The 21,134-nt window shown below is 37.7% G+C and overlaps 1 protein-coding gene across 3 annotated transcripts in view; it reads right to left on the reverse strand.

Annotated features, from left to right (window-relative positions):
* Positions 1-2,731: 2,731 nt before the first annotated feature.
* ELF9 (RNA binding (RRM/RBD/RNP motifs) family protein) overlaps positions 2,732-21,134 on the reverse strand; it is a 29,741-nt gene continuing 11,338 nt past the window's right edge. For all 3 annotated transcript variants that reach the window (XM_088977980.1, XM_088977981.1, XM_088977982.1), the window contains exons 3-14: positions 19,665-19,793; positions 19,351-19,595; positions 19,038-19,226; positions 18,624-18,716; positions 18,400-18,438; positions 9,439-9,528; positions 9,243-9,345; positions 8,977-9,057; positions 5,919-5,995; positions 5,682-5,762; positions 4,505-4,596; positions 2,732-3,001 (exon numbers count right to left, since the gene is read on the reverse strand). In XM_088977980.1, the coding sequence (XP_088834106.1) occupies positions 2,878-3,001; positions 4,505-4,596; positions 5,682-5,762; positions 5,919-5,995; positions 8,977-9,057; positions 9,243-9,345; positions 9,439-9,528; positions 18,400-18,438; positions 18,624-18,716; positions 19,038-19,226; positions 19,351-19,595; positions 19,665-19,793 (1,343 nt within the window). In that variant the 3' untranslated portion in view covers positions 2,732-2,877. The remainder of the gene's footprint in view (positions 3,002-4,504; positions 4,597-5,681; positions 5,763-5,918; positions 5,996-8,976; positions 9,058-9,242; positions 9,346-9,438; positions 9,529-18,399; positions 18,439-18,623; positions 18,717-19,037; positions 19,227-19,350; positions 19,596-19,664; positions 19,794-21,134) is intronic.

Consider the following 21,134-nt stretch of genomic DNA (forward strand, 5'->3'; position numbering starts at 1 on the left):
GAGATATGATGCCATCCAAATAAGTCTTTTTATGGTTGACCTAGATTTTGGAAATTATTTTATACACCACGTTACACAAACTAATTGGACAGTTATCATTGACCAAATTTGAGTTCTTATTTTTGGGAATGGCAATAATGATTAATGGCTCTATTCATTTTCTCTGAATGGAAAAAAGCCTTCACAACTTTGTAGACAGTCCCCAATCACTAACTAGAATTTAAAGACTAGTGCATTTAATCCATCGGGCTTTGAGGTCTTGGATTGATTGCAGAGTGGTAAATATCTCCTTATTAAACACCTCCATAGATATGTTCTGATTAATTTCACTCGAGACGCAAGGATTAATATCACTAGTAAACTCCTCAATGCCTCTAGTACCTTTGGTTTTAAATCTATCTTCAGAAAAGGTACAAAAATGATCAATAATATTATTTCCCTCATAAATCTAGTTACCAATTTCATCTTTTACTCCAAGGATTCTATTTTTGTTCCTTCGGATTGTAGTGGCAGTATCAAAAAGTTTATTGTTTTTATCACCCAGTTTAAGCCACTCGCTCCATGATTTTTGGACCCAGAAAGACTATCACTCACACTTATAATAGTAGTAAAGATTAGATTTTCTTTGCTTACAAAGTCAGTTCATGATGACTTTGGCAATGTTTAAAATATAGAAATGTACACTTTGGTTTTTTTTCTATTTTTTGGCATATCGTGTAATTTAAAAGATCAGAACTCTATTTTTTTTCATTTATTCTGCCTGAATTTTTCACAATATACATGTCGAGAGGGATTATGATTAACATAAAGAACCCCCCAAAGTCCCTATATTTGGTATTTCAATGGGTTGAAAAACCAATACATATCAATATCGTACAATATACAGCAATATATATACATTGGGATTTTGAACCTTGATTTATGGATGCACAGTAAGATGTTCAAGAGGTTCAATCTATAGTTACAATGTGCTATGACCTTCAGGTGATCCAGATTAATTAGTTCCAACTTCCAAACCAATTGATATTCAATTCAAACCTTTCATCCAATGTGTCAAATCCATCACATGTTGGCATTGGATTTGCGACTGAAGTTGGAAGTAAATATGAGAAGAAATCCAAACTGCTTGTGATCGGCATCCTAAACTTTTCAATTTAACAATTCGACGTAACAACTCGTCAAGCGCAGTCTGGATCAGGTAGGCATAGAATTGTAAACACATTTAATGGTTACTTAAAAAATTTTGACACTTGCCGTTTAAAATACTCCCAGCTAGTGGTGGCCACGAGTCGGGTTTTTTACGAGCTATTTGAGTTCGGCTCGTGAAAAGTTCAACTCGATTCAGTTTAAACTGAGCTTCGAATTAAGCTTGAGCCCGATATATAGACTCCTTTGCTAATCAGGCCTACTACAATAAATAAATAATTTTTAACACACACACACACACACATATATATATATATATATATATATATATAATAAATCAATTTTATTATATATATAATAATATTTTTATTTTTTCTGTATAATAGTAAATAATTTTATAATTCTTATTTTTATATATAAAATAAAAAATTATTTTCATATGTATAACTTTTATTTTTTAGAAAAACCTTGGCTTGCAATCAATCTCAAGCTGAGTCATACCTGAACTTCGAGCTTTTGAACCAAACCGAGCTCGACCTCAAGTCTTTAGCTTAAATCGAACTTGAACCTAACACTATTTCTATGAGCCGAATTCAAATAACCAAATATTCGACAGCTCAAATCGAATCCACCCCTACCCCCAGCCTACCCTTGAAAAGATTAAAAACAACTTTTGACAATTGTCAAATGTTAAGTACTCATTCAACTTGCATACCATGTGCCTACTTAGATCCGGACCCTCGCAAGCGTGCCATGAGTTTGAAGATTTCCATCCTCTAAAACCACATCTTCAGCTAAACCACTTTCTTTGCTACTAAAAAACAACTGTTTCAGTAGCCATGTCGAACCACAATTAGAGATTTCAAAGCATTGAGAAAATTTTCCTTCATTATTTTTTAACATATATACAATACCTACTTTTAATTAGAAAACGCATTATCAAACCCCAAATTTCTATGTTCCGGACAAATAATGGATGAAACCTCTAAAGAATGGTGGAATACGTTCAGCGAAATAGGGAAACAAAAGTATAAATACGACTAATTTTAAGTTCTGAAAACTGTTGCACTAGACTAGCCTGCTTTACCCCCACAGTGACAGATCATCCGCACCAGTTGCTTTACCCGTGTCAGTCACACCAACCGTCTGCTAGCTTGATATACAAGCAGCTATCTCTGCTAGTGCCAGTAGAGCCTATATATATATATAGTATTGGCATGCACAATACATGAAAAATTGCTTATTAACACGAATCAAAGGAGCGATTCTCAGGTAAAAAAAAAGTTTCAAAGATGAGATGATTTTCCATATCTTGAGAGAATTTAAAGAGAATTGCTATTTTCAATTAACATGCATCTAAATATAAAACTAGAAAACTTGACAAATTTCAGTATTTTATTTTATGAAATTCTTTACACCCAAGTGACCAGGTAACCCATTGTTTGCATCCCAAAATTGCCTAGATGCCTTGGCAACTATGTTTCCGATATGTTTCTTACCACATTAATAGTACTAGAGCCAGACGGCGATGGGGGGAACGGGTGAAGCGAAGCGAGGAAACAAGAATTCATGCATGCTATAGGGATTAGAGATGGCACTTTTTGCTTTTGATACATAAATTCAAAATTTATCTAGATCTTTACATCTAACGCTCTAACAAAGGGTGATTTCAATAGAAAAGCATTTTTCAAACTGATTTAATTAGAAGGACATTAAACATTATGGCACAACTCAATCAACTTCAAGTTCGGCACCAAACTGCTCTAATCTAGCAGCATCTTCATCAAGATCACGGACCAAGGCATGGTTTACAGAACCATCATCTTCGCTGGCATGAATCTGCCTACCACCAAACCTGAAGGAAGCAAACAGAAAGAACAAGGAAAGAAGGCAATGAGTCATAAACAAAGAATGTAACAAGGCAACTACAAGCTAATAATGTAAAGGAGATATATCCCTTTCAATGTACCCTGGCAACAGAACCCACTTGGAAGACTTGCATAAAATTTGATGCTGCTTAAATTAATATGAAGCACCAAACCACTTGTTATTTTGATTAATGAATTTCTAACAAATAATATGTTAGTGCGCCTCTAATGGCTAGCTTAGGAATTTTCAATAGCTAGTTTTCAGCCCCCCCTTAAGGATGCAATGATTGGAGAGGGATCTACAAGGCTATCCCTGTTTTGTTAATGGCATTAAATACATAATTGGAAATGGAATCGGGCTGAAATTTTGGATGTGGATTGCTGGTGTGAAGAAAGACCTCTATACGAATTGTTCCCTCAACTCCACTTCGCTAGTACCAGGAAAGCTTCGGTGGTGGATGGGGAATCTGTTACTTGGACTCCAGAATTCAGGAGGAACTCAAATGATTGGGAAATATCATAAGTTTCAGAACAAGGTTCAAAAAATCGATAGGATACGCCCCGTATCGGGTGTACCGTATCGTATTATCTTTTGGGTCCCGAGGTGTTTCAGGACCCCACCCTTTTGTAATAAAAAAACCCATTTTTAGTTCCCCAAAAACCACAGTTCGAAAAAAAAAATGTATTTGTCTTTCTAAGTACCGATACGAGGCGTATCGATACTTTGAACCATCTGTTGGCTTTGCTTCAATCTAAATCTGTTAACCTTCACTCTTGCAAGGGTGTAATTTACTGGACTCCCTCTGCCCAATGTGCCCATTATGCAGGGAAGAGGAAGAGTCATCTAATTACTATTTTGTTCATTGCAGTTTCACATATAAGATGTGGATGTGTTTCTTCAAGGCCATATCATATCAGGGGTGTTTCCCATGCTCTGTTCTGGCTCTGTTACAGTGGTGGAAGGTTGCTGGAATGGGCAGAAAGGGGAGTGACTTTTGGTCCACCATTCCTCTTTCAGTTTTGTGGATGGTGTGGCTGGAAGGGAACTCAAGGGTTTTTTATCAGAAGAGCAGCCGTTTGGAGAGAGTGGTTAATGGAACAGTTGAGATTTTAAGGCATGGCTATCAGCATGTTGCCTTTTCAGGGAGAAGATTTCTCCCCTTCTACCTTAGTCACTCTTAAGATAAGCCTAAGCTCCAGGCTGATGAAAGTATCAATTCACTAGCATATTTCTCATAGCATTGCATGAATTGAATTCTAACCACATGACCTTTTGTGCCAACGCAGGCTTATGTGTTATAAGTTATATCCTAGAGAAATTTATTCTGTGTTTGTAAGCAACATATGCATGCCATTAAGAATTCTTCTATGATGGTAGTCCCAAATTCTGTATGTTCTTACCAATTCTGATAACATCAAGTCATGCCAGATGAGCAAGAAGTTTCAAATGAAATGCATTTTATGTTCATGGCTAAAGGACAAGCACATACCATCTCCCATTCATCAATTCTATGCACTTTTGAGCATCCTTTCTACCCTTAAATTTCACCAGAACAACACCCTGGGGATGGTTCTCGCATACCTGTAAAGAAACAAAAAGAGGAAATAAACAAAATAAATCTTATGCATAAAGTCATGAATTAGTGTTTCAGCATAATAGTACAAATAATTAATCAATGATGATACTAGTAGCCTTGATAAGAAAGCTGACAGTAATTAATACAATAGAATAGAAATGAACAGAAAGGGATAAAGGTAGTGCCAATTTGTTTTCAATACAAGCTTCTTCAGTACAAGAAGATTGCAGCACATCACACTTCGGTTGTTTCGGGAATGGTCAGAGAAGTATTGATTCCAACTAATAGTGAAATTTGAATGAATAGAACATTGAAGCTGATAGTACAAATTTCTCAAAGAAAATTGATGAAAATGCCACAACATAAAAAATGGTGCTTAAGCTAGGGAATTGCCAATTGATCCCAGACAAAACCATCCAATGTTCTCTTATCCATTAGTGAGGAATGGAGAAACAACAAATAATCTATTTCCACATTTCCCATTTTTATTTGGTACTTCAGAATCATTTACACAGTACATTTGGATTTGGTACTTTCTACAATCTACCATGCATGCTTTTTCGGCTTTTAAAATGAAGGGACATGACCAAAGGAACTTTGGGTCAATTTGAGGCAAAAGAAATGCTCATATGTAAGCTTCCCATTCTATTGTTGTTTGTACATAGGCCATATTCATAAACACCTCGGATATGACTTTATTAATACCACTTATTGTCTCAGTATGTTTGGAGCTGGATCCCTTATTGTATGTTTGGACAAAGTGGGGTGAAAAGGAACACTATATTATGTGAGTCAATCCACTCCAAAGAAGTAGTCCTGTGGATGGTGGTGGCTATTGTGCACTCTTGGCTCTCCATCCACAAAGTATACAAGGGAATAGATCTAGCCAATTTACTTTGCATTGAATTCATTTTGTGAAAAGCTGATAATTTTGTTATTGTTTTCTGATTTTCAGGATTGTATGAAACTCCCCTGTATAGTTTCCTACCATACAGGTTTTCATACTTGTAAATGCTTTTAGATTTCAACTAAATCACTTTCATTCTAAAAACCATGTGAGAGAATATGAGACAACTCTTCTTTTACATACTCTGATCAAGTCCACTGGACCAAGTTTTACACATTCTTCTTTAACATCTGCCTCCAGTTCTGAACGAAGATCCGCATCACTCTGCACAGAGAAAGTTGATTTATAATACAACAAAAACAATGCATTGCAGTCAAAGTTGTAGAAGTTTACTGAAACTGAGTAGGCATAATGAAGTCCAAGTTCATTATCAAATTCCTCAAGGTTATGAGACAATTCTTGCAAGGTTTGAATAGCTACCCTCATTTCAGCAGGTGTAAACATGTGACGAAGAACAACAGTAGCTGGAATTGATAGCTTTGCATCATCACGGCCACCTGAACAGAAGAGGAATTAGACAAATGAACTTAAAAATAACAGACCCCACAAACCAAATATAGATGCTAAAGACAGAGAGTAAGCAACAAGACCTGGAAAATTGGGACTGCATATACTTGATGTGAAAATAGGACAAACTGACGATAAATTATGCTCTTAAACTAGATGAATCAAAGAATACATTCAACATGGATTGTTAGCTCCTCAAATAACTAGCAACCAGTTTTCCTGTTTATTCTTCTTGTTACTACCTTTTTCATATGTACAGAGTCAACCTGCATTATATGCAATCAATAAAAACAAGACCACAAATGGAAACAAACTAACATTCAAAAATCACAAGTACGTAAATTGATTTATAGAAAAACACGATGCAGAATGAGATCTCAATGTAGGCTGCATGTACCAAAACTTTTTCTAAAATGAAGTAAAAAAGGAGAGGGATTTAAAAGGGTTGTAAAGCCCATTTTTCCAGGAGAAAAAAAATTGCAATGGATGGACTGAACAATGAAAGGTATCAACAGTGACAGAAATGTGCAATTGGAAATTTAGGATTTAGAAGTAGAGATGCAACAAAAAAATTTAGGGGAACACCAAATAGTGATAAACAAGCTGGTTGAGAGTTTCATACATGTCCTACATAATCCTACATAAAGATTCATCTTACATAAAAACTTTTGTGGTTCCTTTCGTTGGACAAGATATCAATGCAGTACCGTATCTTCACTTACATTCTCTACTGCCTATAGAAAATGGGCCCACTTCTGTCAGCAGTGTTGGTATTTCTTGGATTAGTACAAGGACTATTTCATACATGATAAAAAGCCTAGCCCAAGCACAGCTTTAGCAGGAAGACCCATTTACTTAGGTCATCTGTTGAACATTGTCAAAAGGAATGCAGCAGCTGTACCTTGGACAACAAGAGGATTGTAAAGAATCCATTAGAACCAATATATTATGATTGGCAGGCTTCAGATTTTGACACTATGGTTTCTAAAGGAAACTTCTAGGCACAATTTTTCCTATAGTGTCTCAAGGTAGAAAAGATTACCTTTTTAGTTTTATCTATGTCCATTTCATATAGGTATATGATGTTACAGAATATATGGACTTCTTTAATAGTAAATACTATTTTTTGGCTGTGTACTAAAGTCCGGGTGTTTTATCTTGTCAGGCTTGTCAGGTCAAACTCCTAGACAGACATGGGACTCCAGTTTCCATGCCATTGCCACGCTTTGGTTCTATCACATCAAGTTGGCAATAACCATCATGCATTTTATGTTTATCATAAAGACAGATGCATATATGTAAGCCATACTTGTATATGTTTCATACAGCTTTCTACCCATTCCAACTTTACAATATTACCTTATTCATCAAAAAAAAACTTAATAATATTACCTTTTACCTATCAAGAAAAGCAGGAAAAAAAGAAATTTATTAAAAAGGTAGATGTATTCATGAGAATTTAACAGGTATCACTTTACCAGTAGTGCACACCCCCATACACTAAAAACAGAAGGTCAATGTATAAATAAAATCCACCACCAAAACACTTTAAAGCTTAACCCATAAGGAATGACACAGCATGCACAATAACTAAGGGAAACATCACTTATATCTCTCAGAGAGTCTATCTAGTTCTTCCTACCTGCTCCAACGTCTAGCTAAAGGCACAATATTTCAAAAGGTGGAAAGCCTACTAAATCAAAATGGAGGCCAAGAGGGTTAGAGGGAGAACTCCACAATTGGTTAAACTCCAGATCTGTAAATGCTTGATTATCTACTTTTCTCCCATAGCTCTTGTTAATTTTTCTTGTTATATTTCAATTAGTTCATGTTTATTGTTTGGCATTCTGGGCTTTCAATCAGTAGTCCTGTTAGCTTGATCTCCGTACTCTTAATCTCATTTTCTCCTCTTGGGGTTCCTACTATCAAATTTTATTTTACCATAAATAGGAAGTAATGATTTCAAAAAGGGTAAAGAACAGACTGCCACCCTGTGACATAGCGATGGGGAATTTAGCCCACTGAAATTTGTTTTGTGACAAAATCCCCCTGGATTCCAGCACTTTTCCCCTGCCACTAGCATTCTATCAGTTAACTTCATTCTCGTATGACTGTCACGTGTGGGTTTAAACATTTCTAAAATCCCAAACTACCCTTATGTTATTTTATAAGACCATTTGGCCCCTTTAACTTGGTTATTCTAGAACCCTAACCCTCAGATGCTTCTCTCAACTTTCACTCAGCAAAGTTCATTTTGAGAATGATCTGGTGTGTTGAGACTAGTGATGTAACAATACCAAAAGAGATATTGTTCTTTAGCATGCCATTTTTATTGTTTTGCTACTTTTTAGTGTCAATCCATCGAATTCCAAATTGGCAATTTAGTAATTTTACTTTCATCATCAACCCAAACAAGATGGGCAAAGTGGAGGGATGCATTAAGAGTTTTATCTGATAAGTGAACCACTTAGTTTAAAAAGAAAATTCTATAAAACAGTTGCAAGGTCAGCCAATGTTGGCATGGAGGTCTTGGGCAGTCAAGAAACAACATATCCACAAATGAGGGTGGCAGAAATGCATATGCTGAGGTGGTGGACTCCTAGCACGTCATATCTCTTTGCACCTTTTGTTTTCAGATGGCCAAAGAAGAGGGAAGGATCTTGTGGAAATGTACTAGAGCAGCAATATTATGGACAGGTTGGGAGGAAAGAAATGCTTGAATCTTCAAAAGGGAAAGAACCGCAGAAGTAGCAATGAGTGTATCACTATCAGAGTGGCTCATTGAGCTAAAGCCCTTGGACAGTTTCCCAACTTTACGGTAGATGACATTATAAGAAAGTGTAGAGAGATGGCAAGAACTTCTACTGAAATGAATCTGACTTGCAGCTTATTTAAGCAGATTTGTTATAAGTCAAACAGTTAGCCAATATATATCAACAGAAGATGTTAAATATGTAGGACAAGAACTTACCCCAGCCAAGTATCTTCTCTTCAGCCTTCTTCAATTTCTTTTTCTTTTTCTTGTCTACTTGTTTGGCTATAAATTTATCCCCTGTATAGGACATGTAAGAAAGCTGTTTGGTACAATGTTCCATGATCCCAGTCCTGAAAAACAATTGAAATAACTTTTCTTGCAGTAGAAGATGAACCTAATATTAGTAATACAAAAAAGTTTATGGAAATTATCCAAATCTAATCTAATTTAGCCTCACAGGAGCACTTTTAACAAGAAGTTACCTTTCTGCTCAAACTTAGCTTGGGTTACTGACATAGGAACCTTGCCACCAGGACGGAGAGGTGTCCCATCCAAAATTTGAATAGCAAGAACTACTGAAGGTTCCTAATCAATGGGAAAACAAAACATAAACAAATGTAATAATTTTATTTCCCACCCCCTTCTTTAAAACAAGAAGTTTTATTTAGAAGAAAATACCTTCAAGTATGACACAAGTGCATCCCCTTTTTTCCTTCCTGTTTCCTTGTCAACATAAATCTTCACCCGAGGCTTTTTTGTTTCAGGATCCTAGAAATTTTAATACACCAATCTGTCAGATAACACATGACAAGGTACAAAATTATAAAATCCACAATAATTCTGATAAACACGAAATACATATTGAACTATCCATTTTATGAAAGTAAGGTTTAACCCCACAAGCAGGGATAGCTCAGTTGGGAGAGCATCAGAGAAGATTTGAAGGTTGCATGATCAATCCACACTCACCGCAATGTGAAATTTAAAATATTTTTCATCAAAGTAAGGTTGAACCCATCACTATATCATAATGAAATAAGAATTAGAGGCCTGAGTTGGGCTGTGTCACCCTCTTGGGGAGCCTCGGGAGGAATTATAATGTTGTGGAGAAATGCGGTAGTAGAAGGCAAAGAGGAATTGATAGGTTGATTTACGATCTCAATTAAATTCCGACGGGTGGAGGAAGATTTTGAATGGATCTTGACAAATGTTTATGGACCAGGCCCAGATGGTTTCACCATGGCTTTTTATCAAGACTGTTGGGATGTAATTAAAGATGATCCCGTGGAGGTTTTTAGAGAGTTTGAGGACAAGCATATAATCAGCCATGCAGTTAATGCAACTTTTTTAGCCCTAATTCCTAAAAAATCAGGGGCTTGTCAACCTAGGGATTTCAGACCTATTAGCTTAGTGACTAGGTAGGAGAGATGTGTGTAGAGGAGACAAGCTCAAGGGCGATAGGCAAGGCAAGCCTCAAAGGGTGCCGCATCGCCCAGGCGGGCGCCTAGGCGTCCCCTTGACAACTATGCCACTTATCCACTTGCACCATCTATCTCCAAAACCACAATTGTTGAGCACCTTAAGAAGGAAATCCCAATCCACCAGATCATAGGCCTTTTCAATATCCAATTTGCATACAAACCCTTGACAGCCAGACCTCCTCATCTCCTCTCTCTGTTAAACAAGCTCAAGGGGCCTTTGTGCAAGGTAGACAAATAAATAATCAGATTTTTAATAGCCAATGAGTGTGTAGAGGAGATGAGGAGGTCTTGTAATTAAGGGTTTGTATGCAAATTGGATATTGAAAAGGCCTATGATCCGGTGGATTGGGATTTCCTTCTTGAGGTGTTCAACAATTGTGGTTTTGGAGATAGATGGTGCAAGTGGATAAGTGGCATAGGTGTCAAGGCAACGCCTAGGCGATAAGGCACACTTTGAGTCTCACCTTGACTAATCGCCAAACAGTTTTGTACTATGTATTATAAAATACTTTTTATTCTTTATTTTTTTACATTATAATTATACAATAGGCACTATTAAACTAAATTATTGATTTTGTGTGTTTATATACTAATTTCTTTTTATTATTTTCTTATTTGTTAGGGTTTAATTAATATAAACATTGCTAAATGCTGTTTTGAACCCCCAAAGACTTTAAAACCTAAACCAATAAGTAAGGAAGAACTTAAAATTTTGTCTAATCAACACATTTTCTACTACTACTACACATTTTCTAATCAACACATTTTCTTTTCTTCTTTTCCTATAACAAAAAATAAGAGTTGAGCCCCTATATTTTTTGAATTTTCTTTTCCTTCTTTTTCTTCTCGTGAATATGTTGATTTTCTATACTTCAACATGAACTCTATACTTTTCTTATGAAAATTATGAATAATTCTTAAGGAAATATGGTTATGGTACCTAGGGAACTACCCTAGGATCTATGTTTTCTACATAAAAAAATCCATCGCCTAGGCGACAAGGCGCCCCCTGTCGCCTAGCCTCGCCTTGGCGCCTTGAAAACTATGATAAGTGGATCTCCAAGTTCTTGTCACTACTTGGTTTTAGTTAACGAGGTAGTTAAGGATTTTTTTTTCCAGCTTGTAGAAGCCTTAGACAAAGTGATCCTCTCTCGCCCTTCTTATTCACTCGTGGCTGATGTCTTCAGCAGGTTGATTACAAAAGCCGATAGGATTGAGGCACTAAGTGGTTGGAGGAGGTAGAAATGGTGTGTCAGTGACCCACTTCAGTTTGCTGACGATATCACAACTTTTTGTCAAAAATTTAATTTGCTACTTCCAAAACATTTCTAATTGAAGATTAATATGGACAAGAGTTGTGTGGTGGGTCTCAATTTGGGTTTTGCGGTTAAAGAGTCTATTGCAGATTGCCTAGGTTGTTCTGTTTCCTCCTGGCCACTTAAGTACTTAGGTTTTCCCCTAGGAGCCAACCCAAGGGAGAGTAGATTTCTTTTTTTATTGGAAACGGTAATTTTCATTAAAGATATCAATTAAACACCATACACTATCAACCACTCAAACAATGAGTATTGACCCCAAAACAACTTCAAGAATTACAGTACAGCCCAAAACAAGTTTTCCCTAAAGGTCCCCTGCTTTGCCAATCTATCTGTCACAGAGTTGGTTGACCTCCTTACCCATTTGAAAGTTACTCCAGCTTCCCCTTCCAAGCAGATTATTTCCCTTATTTGCTGTCTAAAATTCCATACACCCAACCTCTTTGTTTGCACCCACCCTATTAACAGTTTAGAATCCCCTTCCACTTCCAATTTCTGAAATCCCCATTGCATTGGCAAATCTCAGGCCTTGTAGGAGAGTCAAAATTTCAGCTCTCAAAGAATCTCCCACTCCTATGGGGCCAGAGTATAGTGCCACCATTCTGCCCTCCCCATCCCTGAAGACTCCCCCATCTCCGAAGGGTCCTAGATTACCTATGGAGCTTCCATCAAAGTTTAATTTTACCCTTTGTTGTGCTGCAGGTGTCCAAAAAGGCTGAAGAACAAACTGTCTGGTTGAAGAGTTTGCCACTGTTGACCAACCCCTTTGTATATCATCCACTGAAAAGTCTTTAAATAAGTCACTAACTTTCAGCCAATGTATGACTTTATTGGCTACGCAGTCAATGATTTGTTCTTTTGATCTTTGTGCCCCTTCGAATAATCTGTTATTCCTTTCCTCCCATAAAGACCAAAGAATGGCTTCTCTTATTTCCCTCCACATCACTTTTCCCCTTTTCTTTGGTAATAGGAAGAAACTTGGGTTGAAGAGACTTGTTACATTCGGGGGAGGGATCCACCTACAACCAAAATAAGGAAGAAAACCAACTCCACACACAAGAAGAAAAGGGACAAGAAAGTAAAAGATGTGTTATTGCCTCACCATTTCCCAAGCAAAGGCAACAAACATAAGGGGAGAGGCAGTGATTCAGCCTCCTTTTTTGTAAATTATCCAGAGTATTGATTTTCTGGAGCACCACCTCCCAACAAAAGGCTCATATCTTGGGGGTACAGGATTACACCAGACTTCCTTTGTAGGAAAGGAGCCTCCTGGGTGCAAGGATTGAAGGAGGGCGGAGAAAAAAGAGGCACAGGTAAAGGAGCTAGAAGGAGACACCGATCAAATCCTATTGTCTTGACAAGGAAGGTCCAGGAATACAGTATTAAGAAGGGAGATAAGACCATCTACTAAGCCCAATTCAGATTCCCTTAACCCTCTCCTTAATCCTAGATCCCAGGAATTTTCATTAACAAGCACTGAAGAAATCACTCTCCCTTTGTTGAGGGACAAGGAATAGATAGGTGGAAATCTGCCTTTGAGAGGAGTGTCCCCAAACCAGATATCCTCCCGGAAGCATACTTTGTTACCCACACAAGCATCATACCTGACCAGTGGAAGGAAAGAAGGTAGCAAGCTGTGAATTGCTTTCCAAGGAGATCCCCGTGTTGCCCTAGGATTGAGACCAGCATCCCATCCGTTGTCTGCCATGCGGCCATGACATGAATGCTTGCAATTACATTATGCCATAAGTTCTCCTGTTCCAAAGGAAACCTCCACAACCATTTACCCAAAAGTGCCTGGTTCCTAAGTTTGATGCTTCCTATCCCTACACCAGACTTGAGATCCAGTGGTTGAAAATTTTGAAAAGAGATTGACTTCATGGAAAAAGAATTACATTTCTTAGATTTCACATCTGCGCCCCACAATGTCCCACAGCACATCCCCACCGTGTATTGGGAACATCTCCCGATGATAATACCAGACCCGATGATGTCATCATCGGGAGATGTTCTCAATACAAGGCAGGGATGTGATGTGGGACGTTGTGGGGTGCAGATCTGAACTCCATCTAGTAAGCTAGGAAAGTGTGTCGGAGTAAGAAAGAAGGTGGTTTGGGTTTATTAGGGAATTTACGAAGTAGGAACTCTGCGTTGTTGGGGAAGTGGTTATGAGATAATTGTGAGTATTCACGAAGTCTTGGAAAATGGTTGGGGTGCTGGCATCTCTCATCAGGCTACTATGGTAACACCCTGTAAAGCTATTCACAGTATCCTTCCTCTTTTCCTCAACTTTGCTTGGTATGACGTTTGTATTGGTGACTCTGTACTCTTTTGGGAGGACATTTGGGTGGGTAATTAGTCTCTAAAGGATCTCTTCCCATCTCTTTAATCTATTTCTTTGGTTAGGAAAGAGGTTGTTTCCAACTTACTCTCCTCACCTATTCTTCCTTTGTCCTTGACTTGGGATTTCGGCTTCAAGAGGGGGTTGAGGGATGATGAGGCCCCTTGTGCTTCTAAACTTTTGCTTCTTCTTGATAGTTCTGTCAAGACCAATATTTTAAAATGCGGAAGCGTGACGCGACACATTCCACTAGTAGAGGCGTGAGGTGTAGTTCAAAACATAAGAGGCGTAAGCTTCCTGAAAACAAGGAGGCATAAGCCTCCTTAAGAGGAAGGGGATGAGGAGGAAGAAGATGAATGAGAACCCCATTTTTCTTTATTTTTAATAAAAATATTTTATATTAAAAAGAATGAAGATGCATAAAACTAGTGGAAAGGGGGAGGGGTCTTGTCCCCTTATCTATTTTTCCCTTCCCTTTCATTCTTAAAAAGAATGAAGTGTGCATGAGGCGGATGAAGTGTACACCTCTAGTATGCCTCATGAAAAATGCGTACGAGGCATACGCCTCTTGCACCTAAGTTGTATGCCTCAGAGATGTCAGTGCCTCTGGCCTACACCTCAGGGCATTTTAGGGGCGCCTCGCCTGGAGGCGTGTACACCTCCCACGCTTGTGAAAACTTTTGGTCCCTTCCAAGCTCGTTAGAAGGCTTTGGTCACCCAGCCCAAAAGGTACCTTTTCTATTTTTCCCTTCCCTTTCATTCTTAAAAAGAATGAAGTGTGCATGAGGCGGATGAAGTGTACACCTCTAGTATGCCTCATGAAAAATGCGTACGAGGCATACGCCTCTTGCACCTAAGTTGTATGCCTCAGAGATGTCAGTGCCTCTGGCCTACACCTCAGGGCATTTTAGGGGCGCCTCGCCTGGAGGCGTGTACACCTCCCACGCTTGTGAAAACTTTTGGTCCCTTCCAAGCTCGTTAGAAGGCTTTGGTCACCCAGCCCAAAAGGTACCTTTTCTTGTGCCTCCTTTTTCAAGGCCCCTTGTTTCCACCCTATACCAAGGGTGTTTCCAATTAAGGAACTTCGGTTTAAGCAGGTGCCACCCAAAATTGCTATTTTTTGTTGGGAAGTGTAACATGGAAAGATAACACTTTGGACAACCTACAAAAGAGAAGACCTTTCTTGTGTTTGTCCCCCAACTAGTGCTTTTTGTGCAAAGCTAGTGGGGAGACTTGCTCTCACTTGTTTCTATCTTGTCCTTTGGTTGCAGCTATTTGGAGTTGGATTTTCTCTTTGTTTGAGTGCAGTGTGTAAGTGGAACCTACCAGTAGTAGTAAGCTTATTATTTTATTTGCTTTATTTGTTTGGCCCACAAAGAGGGGGGAAATTATGTGGAAGAGTATTAGAGCAGCTACCTTTTGGACAATTTGGGAAGAAAGGAACAGCAGAATCTTCCATGAGAAAGAAAAAGTGACTCAGAACTTAAGGAGTGCATTTTAACAAGGGCAAAACATTGGTTGAGAAACTAGTTGCTAGTGGCTAATAGCTCCATAAAAGGAGGTGTTCATCTTACAAAGGATGAACCAATTCCTAACTATAGAATTTGAGATCGAGGATCTTAGAATTCTTGGATACTTTCTAGGAATTGAAGCTGGCTAGATCCATAAAAGGAGGTGTTCATCTCACAAAGGAAGCATGTTTTTGGCTTGTTGAAATAGGAAGGAAAGATGGCTACCAAACTTACTGAAACACCCATTAAGCCCAATCATATGTTGAATGCTGGTAATAGTGATGTCCTTGTAAGGAGGCGAAAGTGGGGAGAGATACTAGGGTCAGATTTTGGAAGGACTGTTGGTGTGGAATGGATTCTTTAAAGAATGAATTCCCGGAGATCGTTGCTGATGCAGTAGATAAGGAGGCAAAAGAGGCTGAATATGTGTAGTTCCAAAATGGGGAACACATTTGGCACCTTCAGTTCAGGAGAGATCTGAATGATTGTGAGATTGAACCATTCGGAAGAGACCACTTCAGAAGCTGTATAGCATGCAAATTGATTGGAATTCAGATGATAGGAGGGTGTGGCCAGAGGATAGTAAGGATCGGTTTACAGTTAAATCTCTTTACAATAAGCTGACCTGAGAGGAAGAGCAGGATTTTCCCTTGAACATAATCTGATGCAAGCTTACCCTCTCAAAAGTAGCTTTTTTTTTTGTCTGGTCAGCCTACCTGTACAAAATCCTCACAAAGGACATCCTGATTAGCAGGGGAATGGTGATTGATGCACCAGAGTGTGTGCTTTGTAACAGAATAGAAGAATCAGGTGATCATCTGTGACTTCATTGCTGCTTCACCCGTAACATTTGGGTGAGAGTGTTTAGTGTTTTTGCTCTTAAGTAGTGCTGTCCAGCTTCAGTCATCCAAGGTCTGATCAGAAAAGGAAAAGCCATCTGGCAAATGGTCCCTGGGGAAGTTTTTTAGTCAGTATGGCATGAAAGAAACTCAAGGCTTTTCCAAAGCAAAGGATGTCATGAGGAAGAAGTTTGGCAGAAAATTGTGAGGAAGCTGTTATCCTAGGAGATTTAGAAGGATCTGCCATTTGTTCTCTTTTGGCATTTGAAAATCTTTTTGTATCCTCAAATGGAATAGTGGTCTAATTTGCTTTGTGCTTTCCCTTTGTACAGCCACTGGTTGTACTTGGTTTTTTGTTTCTAATGAAATGATACCTTATCTCTTCTCCAAAAAAAAAAATAGTGATGTCCTTCCAGATAAAAGAAAGTTTCAAAGACTTGTTCGGAAGTTGTTCTTCCTTTAGTCTAACAAGGCATAACATTTTCTATGCTATTAGTGTTGTCAGTCAATACATGCATCGACCTAGGAACTTTCATATGTATGTCGTCACAAAATACTGTATTATTTAAAAGGTAATCTAAGGCAAGCTGCAACAAATATTGTTTATAATCTTGTGAGCATGATCAAACCAAGCTCATTCAGGCAGACTGACACTTTGTTAGAGACAAGGTTGCTAGTGCAGAGGTTTGTCTTCCATATGTTCAAACTCAAGACCAGCTAGCAGATGTTCTAACTAAAGGAGTTACAAAGCTAAAATTTGAAGTTGTAAGATGGGCATGTGTGATATCTATGTTGAACTTGATGGGGAGTGTAAGCTTTCCCTAATCAGGGATATTTCTATCATTTTCATGTGCCTTTTCTATTTCTATACTAATCAAGGGAATCTTTGTAATTTTATTCATGATAATATATGCTAATAAAGCTGCAACTTGGGCCAGGTTAGCCTGAACCAACCCAAAAAAGCCGGTTGGGTTGGAATTTGGGTTAGGGCTAGGGTTGAAAAGTATGAACCTGACTTAACTTCGGGTTGGGTTAGGATTGAGGCATTGATTAACCCAACCCGAACTTGGCTTAACTTCATATTTGTATGTATAAATATCATATGAACATATATTTATATATGTATGTAAATACTTATGTATATATGAATATATAAATATCATACATATTTTTTTGAGAACAGGTAAAGTATGATTTGAACCTGACTTCAGGTTGGGTTAGGATTGAGGCATTGATTAACCCAACCCAACCCAACCCGAACTTGGCTTAACTTCATATTTGTATGTATAAATATTATATGAACATATATTTATATATGTATGTAAATATTTATGTATATATGAATATATAAATAACATACATATTTTTTTGAGAACAGATAAAGTATGATTTTCATTAAGAGAAATAAAATGCCCTGCACAACTAGAGGCTATAACAGGGAGAACCAGACAAAAAACTAAGCCACTATCCCATCAGCAATTACAAAAAGATTTACATAATCAAAAGGGAACTAAAATCTGAACTGTTCAAGTTAAACTGAGCTGATGACCAAGAAAACAGTTTGCCCACAATTTATGTCTGTATTCTGTATGTATGTATCTATCTAATGTATATTGTATGTCAAAAATTTAAAGGCAAAGTTTTTTCTAAAACATGATAACTATGTTGTTTTACACATAATAATGCTAACATTGAATTAACCTGAACCCTTGAACCTAGGAAATAAGAATATTTGACAAAAGGAAGTAGTGAAGCCAAGCCAACCTGAACCAAACCTGAAGTTTTAGGGTTGGAGTTGGGGATTCAAGTTTCAACAGCTCGGGTTGGGTCAGGATTGACCTAAACCCAACTTGCACTCCTAATGCTAATTCATGGAGCATTGGCCTCACTTTTTCAGGCTTAAACTCTCTCCTCTTTCTCTTTTCTTCTCCTTATTGGTTCTCACCCTTTTTCATTTCTTTTCTTCTTTTTTCTTCATTTCTCCTTGATCTTTTCACTACTAATAAGTAAATTATGCTATAAGATCAACTGTGGAAATGTTTGTTTTTTCACTTCAACTGTTCAACACCCAAAATAGTAGCACCAGTGAAAGAAGACATGGAAAACATTGATGAAAAGTGAAAGAAACAGCAACATAGTTAGCATCCCCACCTCCTTTATGACGCCACATTTAGAAAATACCTCCACTATCTGCAAGTTTACACAAAATTAGTGTTATCCGTCAGCAGAATATAAAATGACCAAATGAAATTAAAAAAAAACAGTAAACTACCAGCTAGAGTTTCATGTTCTCCAGACAGACACTAAAACAATATATCTCTATGTGGCAGCATGGTCAAAGTCTAATTTGAGAAAAGAAGAAAACCATGACTTACTTCTTCAGCAGTAACATCATCAGGCAACCCAGTTATATACACATGTGTATTGACTTTCAAGTCAAACCAACTATCAGGGGGCTTATTAGCTTGCTGTAAAAGAACGAAAAAGGTACCAGCATCACTCATCATCAAATGTTTAGTAGCATACATGGAAAGACTAGACCTGGAAAGTTAACTTGTGAAAAAGACAGCATCATATGTAGGTGATCCAATCAATATATCTTATACACCTCCATCCCCCCCCCCCACAAAAAAAAAAAGAAAAATGTTAAACAAAAGAACTAAATCTGTAGTTCATGGCAATACTACTTCACAAACTATGACAAGGAAGAAACTAACCACAAAGCCCATATTAATGTAATCTAAAGCAAATGAATCAGCAATCACAAAAGAAATAAACTGAAGGAATACCTTCTTCTCTGTCTGCTTGTCAGGTAATTTTCGCTTTACATCAGGTTTTGCATCTACTACCTCAGTGGTACCAGATGCTTCTTCTTCTTTAGAGGGTTCAGAAACCTTTGGTGTTGCAAAGACCTCTTCTTCTTGCAAGTAGATCATATCTTCTACTCCATATTCTTTACCTCTAGAAAACGAATTATCCTAAAATAGAAATATGGTCACTCCCAAAATCTAAGCAACAGTAACAGATAAAAAACCTAACATGGTTGTACAACCACCCTCAAAATATATGTATGTATCTTAATGCAGACATCCAAACACCTACTTGAGGAACCCATGCTCTAAGACCACGGTCCCACTTGTAAGTAGTTCCATCATCATCAGTGAATTCTTCCTCACCATCTGGTGGTGTCTGAGGCCTATCATCAGCATCACCCACCATGTCGTTCAAATGATCAGCATCGCCCACATGACCAGAGGTGCCACAAGCCTTCAATGCCTCGGCTTCAGCCTCTGCCTCTTTTACCTCTTTTTGCCATTTCAGGAATTCATCATCATTGTCTGAGGTCACTGCACAATATACTGCATGGTGAGGAGCTATAAGCCTGGATATTAAACTAGGATGGCAACTCTCTTTACCTGTAGGATCAGGTCCCTGTTGAGAAATGCTTGTAAACAATTCAGGAATCAAGGACAATGGCATCCAATCACTCCTCCCTTCGGACCACAGAAGTGTATTTTCGGAGAGATATCCATTCAAGAAGTGCTCTACCCAGAAAAGGCAAATACAGGTAAGCAGGTAGTTCAATAACTCACTAAACCATTTGAATATGGTATAGATGGAATTTTTGTGCATCAAGGGTGGAACTGTCTACTGGTAGTACAATGAGGTAAGCAAATACTGACAAAAAAATTATTTCATCAATGATCAGATGAAAGGTTTCATTTCCAGTTATCAGAGTATGATGTCACAAGAGTCAAGCCACTGAAAAAGAGGCACCATATAGCAGTCAATTAAAACATATTCCAATATTTTGTATGCACACAAGGATAAAAATAATAATGAAGGTGTCAAAATCTGAAATGAACACAGCACCTACTCAAGCCTGTATTCATCCAAATGCTTTTCCACTGGAAACTAAACAATGACAACATCTACAGTATATTAACCCTCTCAGGCTATCAGGCTCACTTACATGAACCAAATATATGCTTTTTATAGGTAAATATAAATACAAATATAAATATATGCTTTTATTTTGGTAAATGCATGCTAGTTGCTTTATGCAATTGTGTTCTTATATTGTTGGTTTACAGTATATAAAAAGAAATACGGCACATAATAAAAGAAGGCAGTGGATGCTGAATTGCTGATCAAAAACAAAATAAAAGAAGACAGTGGAGGAGTTATTTTAAGTTTTCCTCAGATCAGTGTTGTGCTGGTATGAGTTGTAACAAACAAAAGGGAACACTGAATAGTCAAGGTTGCACTCTATCTCTGAAAAAAAGGGCTATTGCTCCCCATCCACCCTTCCTTTTCTATATGTTCTAAACAAAGATTTTAAATTAAATGTTCTACAGAATTCTTCTATTGCATATTTGTAGTCTACATTAACTTATATATGAGATATCAATATCTAATATTTAGCATGTATCTTTTCTGTGGTCTACTAGACATTGCTTTACCACATTAATAACTCTGCCTTGAAGATGGAGATATTGCCAAAGAAGACAATGGAGAAGAACAGAATAAGGCACATCCAAATTCAGGCAAGGAAAACACAGCCTAAGCAACAAAGGTACATCCTACAATATAACAAACTATGTTATATTGATCCTTCAAAGAAAACATTCTTGATAATGTATAAGGCTTATAGTTGAATTAATGAATAATGATTTGGACAACGGAAATAGAGAGGCTGCCAAGCTCAAAAATGGAGAAGTTTGTACCGATGACTAGATGGATGAAGGTACTGACCATGGAAACGAAAAGGTTTCTGCTGGAAGAAACAGGAGGCCTGGCAACCAAAATCAGAGAAGACAAAAGATTTGTGGTGGTTCTAAGTAAAGAGGCTTCAAGTTGGCTTAAAGGATTCATAGATGGCACAA

Source organism: Nelumbo lutea, chromosome 3 (assembly GCF_056320005.1).
Source record: "Nelumbo lutea isolate HS-2025 chromosome 3, American lotus-T2T, whole genome shotgun sequence".
Taxonomy (NCBI): domain Eukaryota; kingdom Viridiplantae; phylum Streptophyta; class Magnoliopsida; order Proteales; family Nelumbonaceae; genus Nelumbo; species Nelumbo lutea.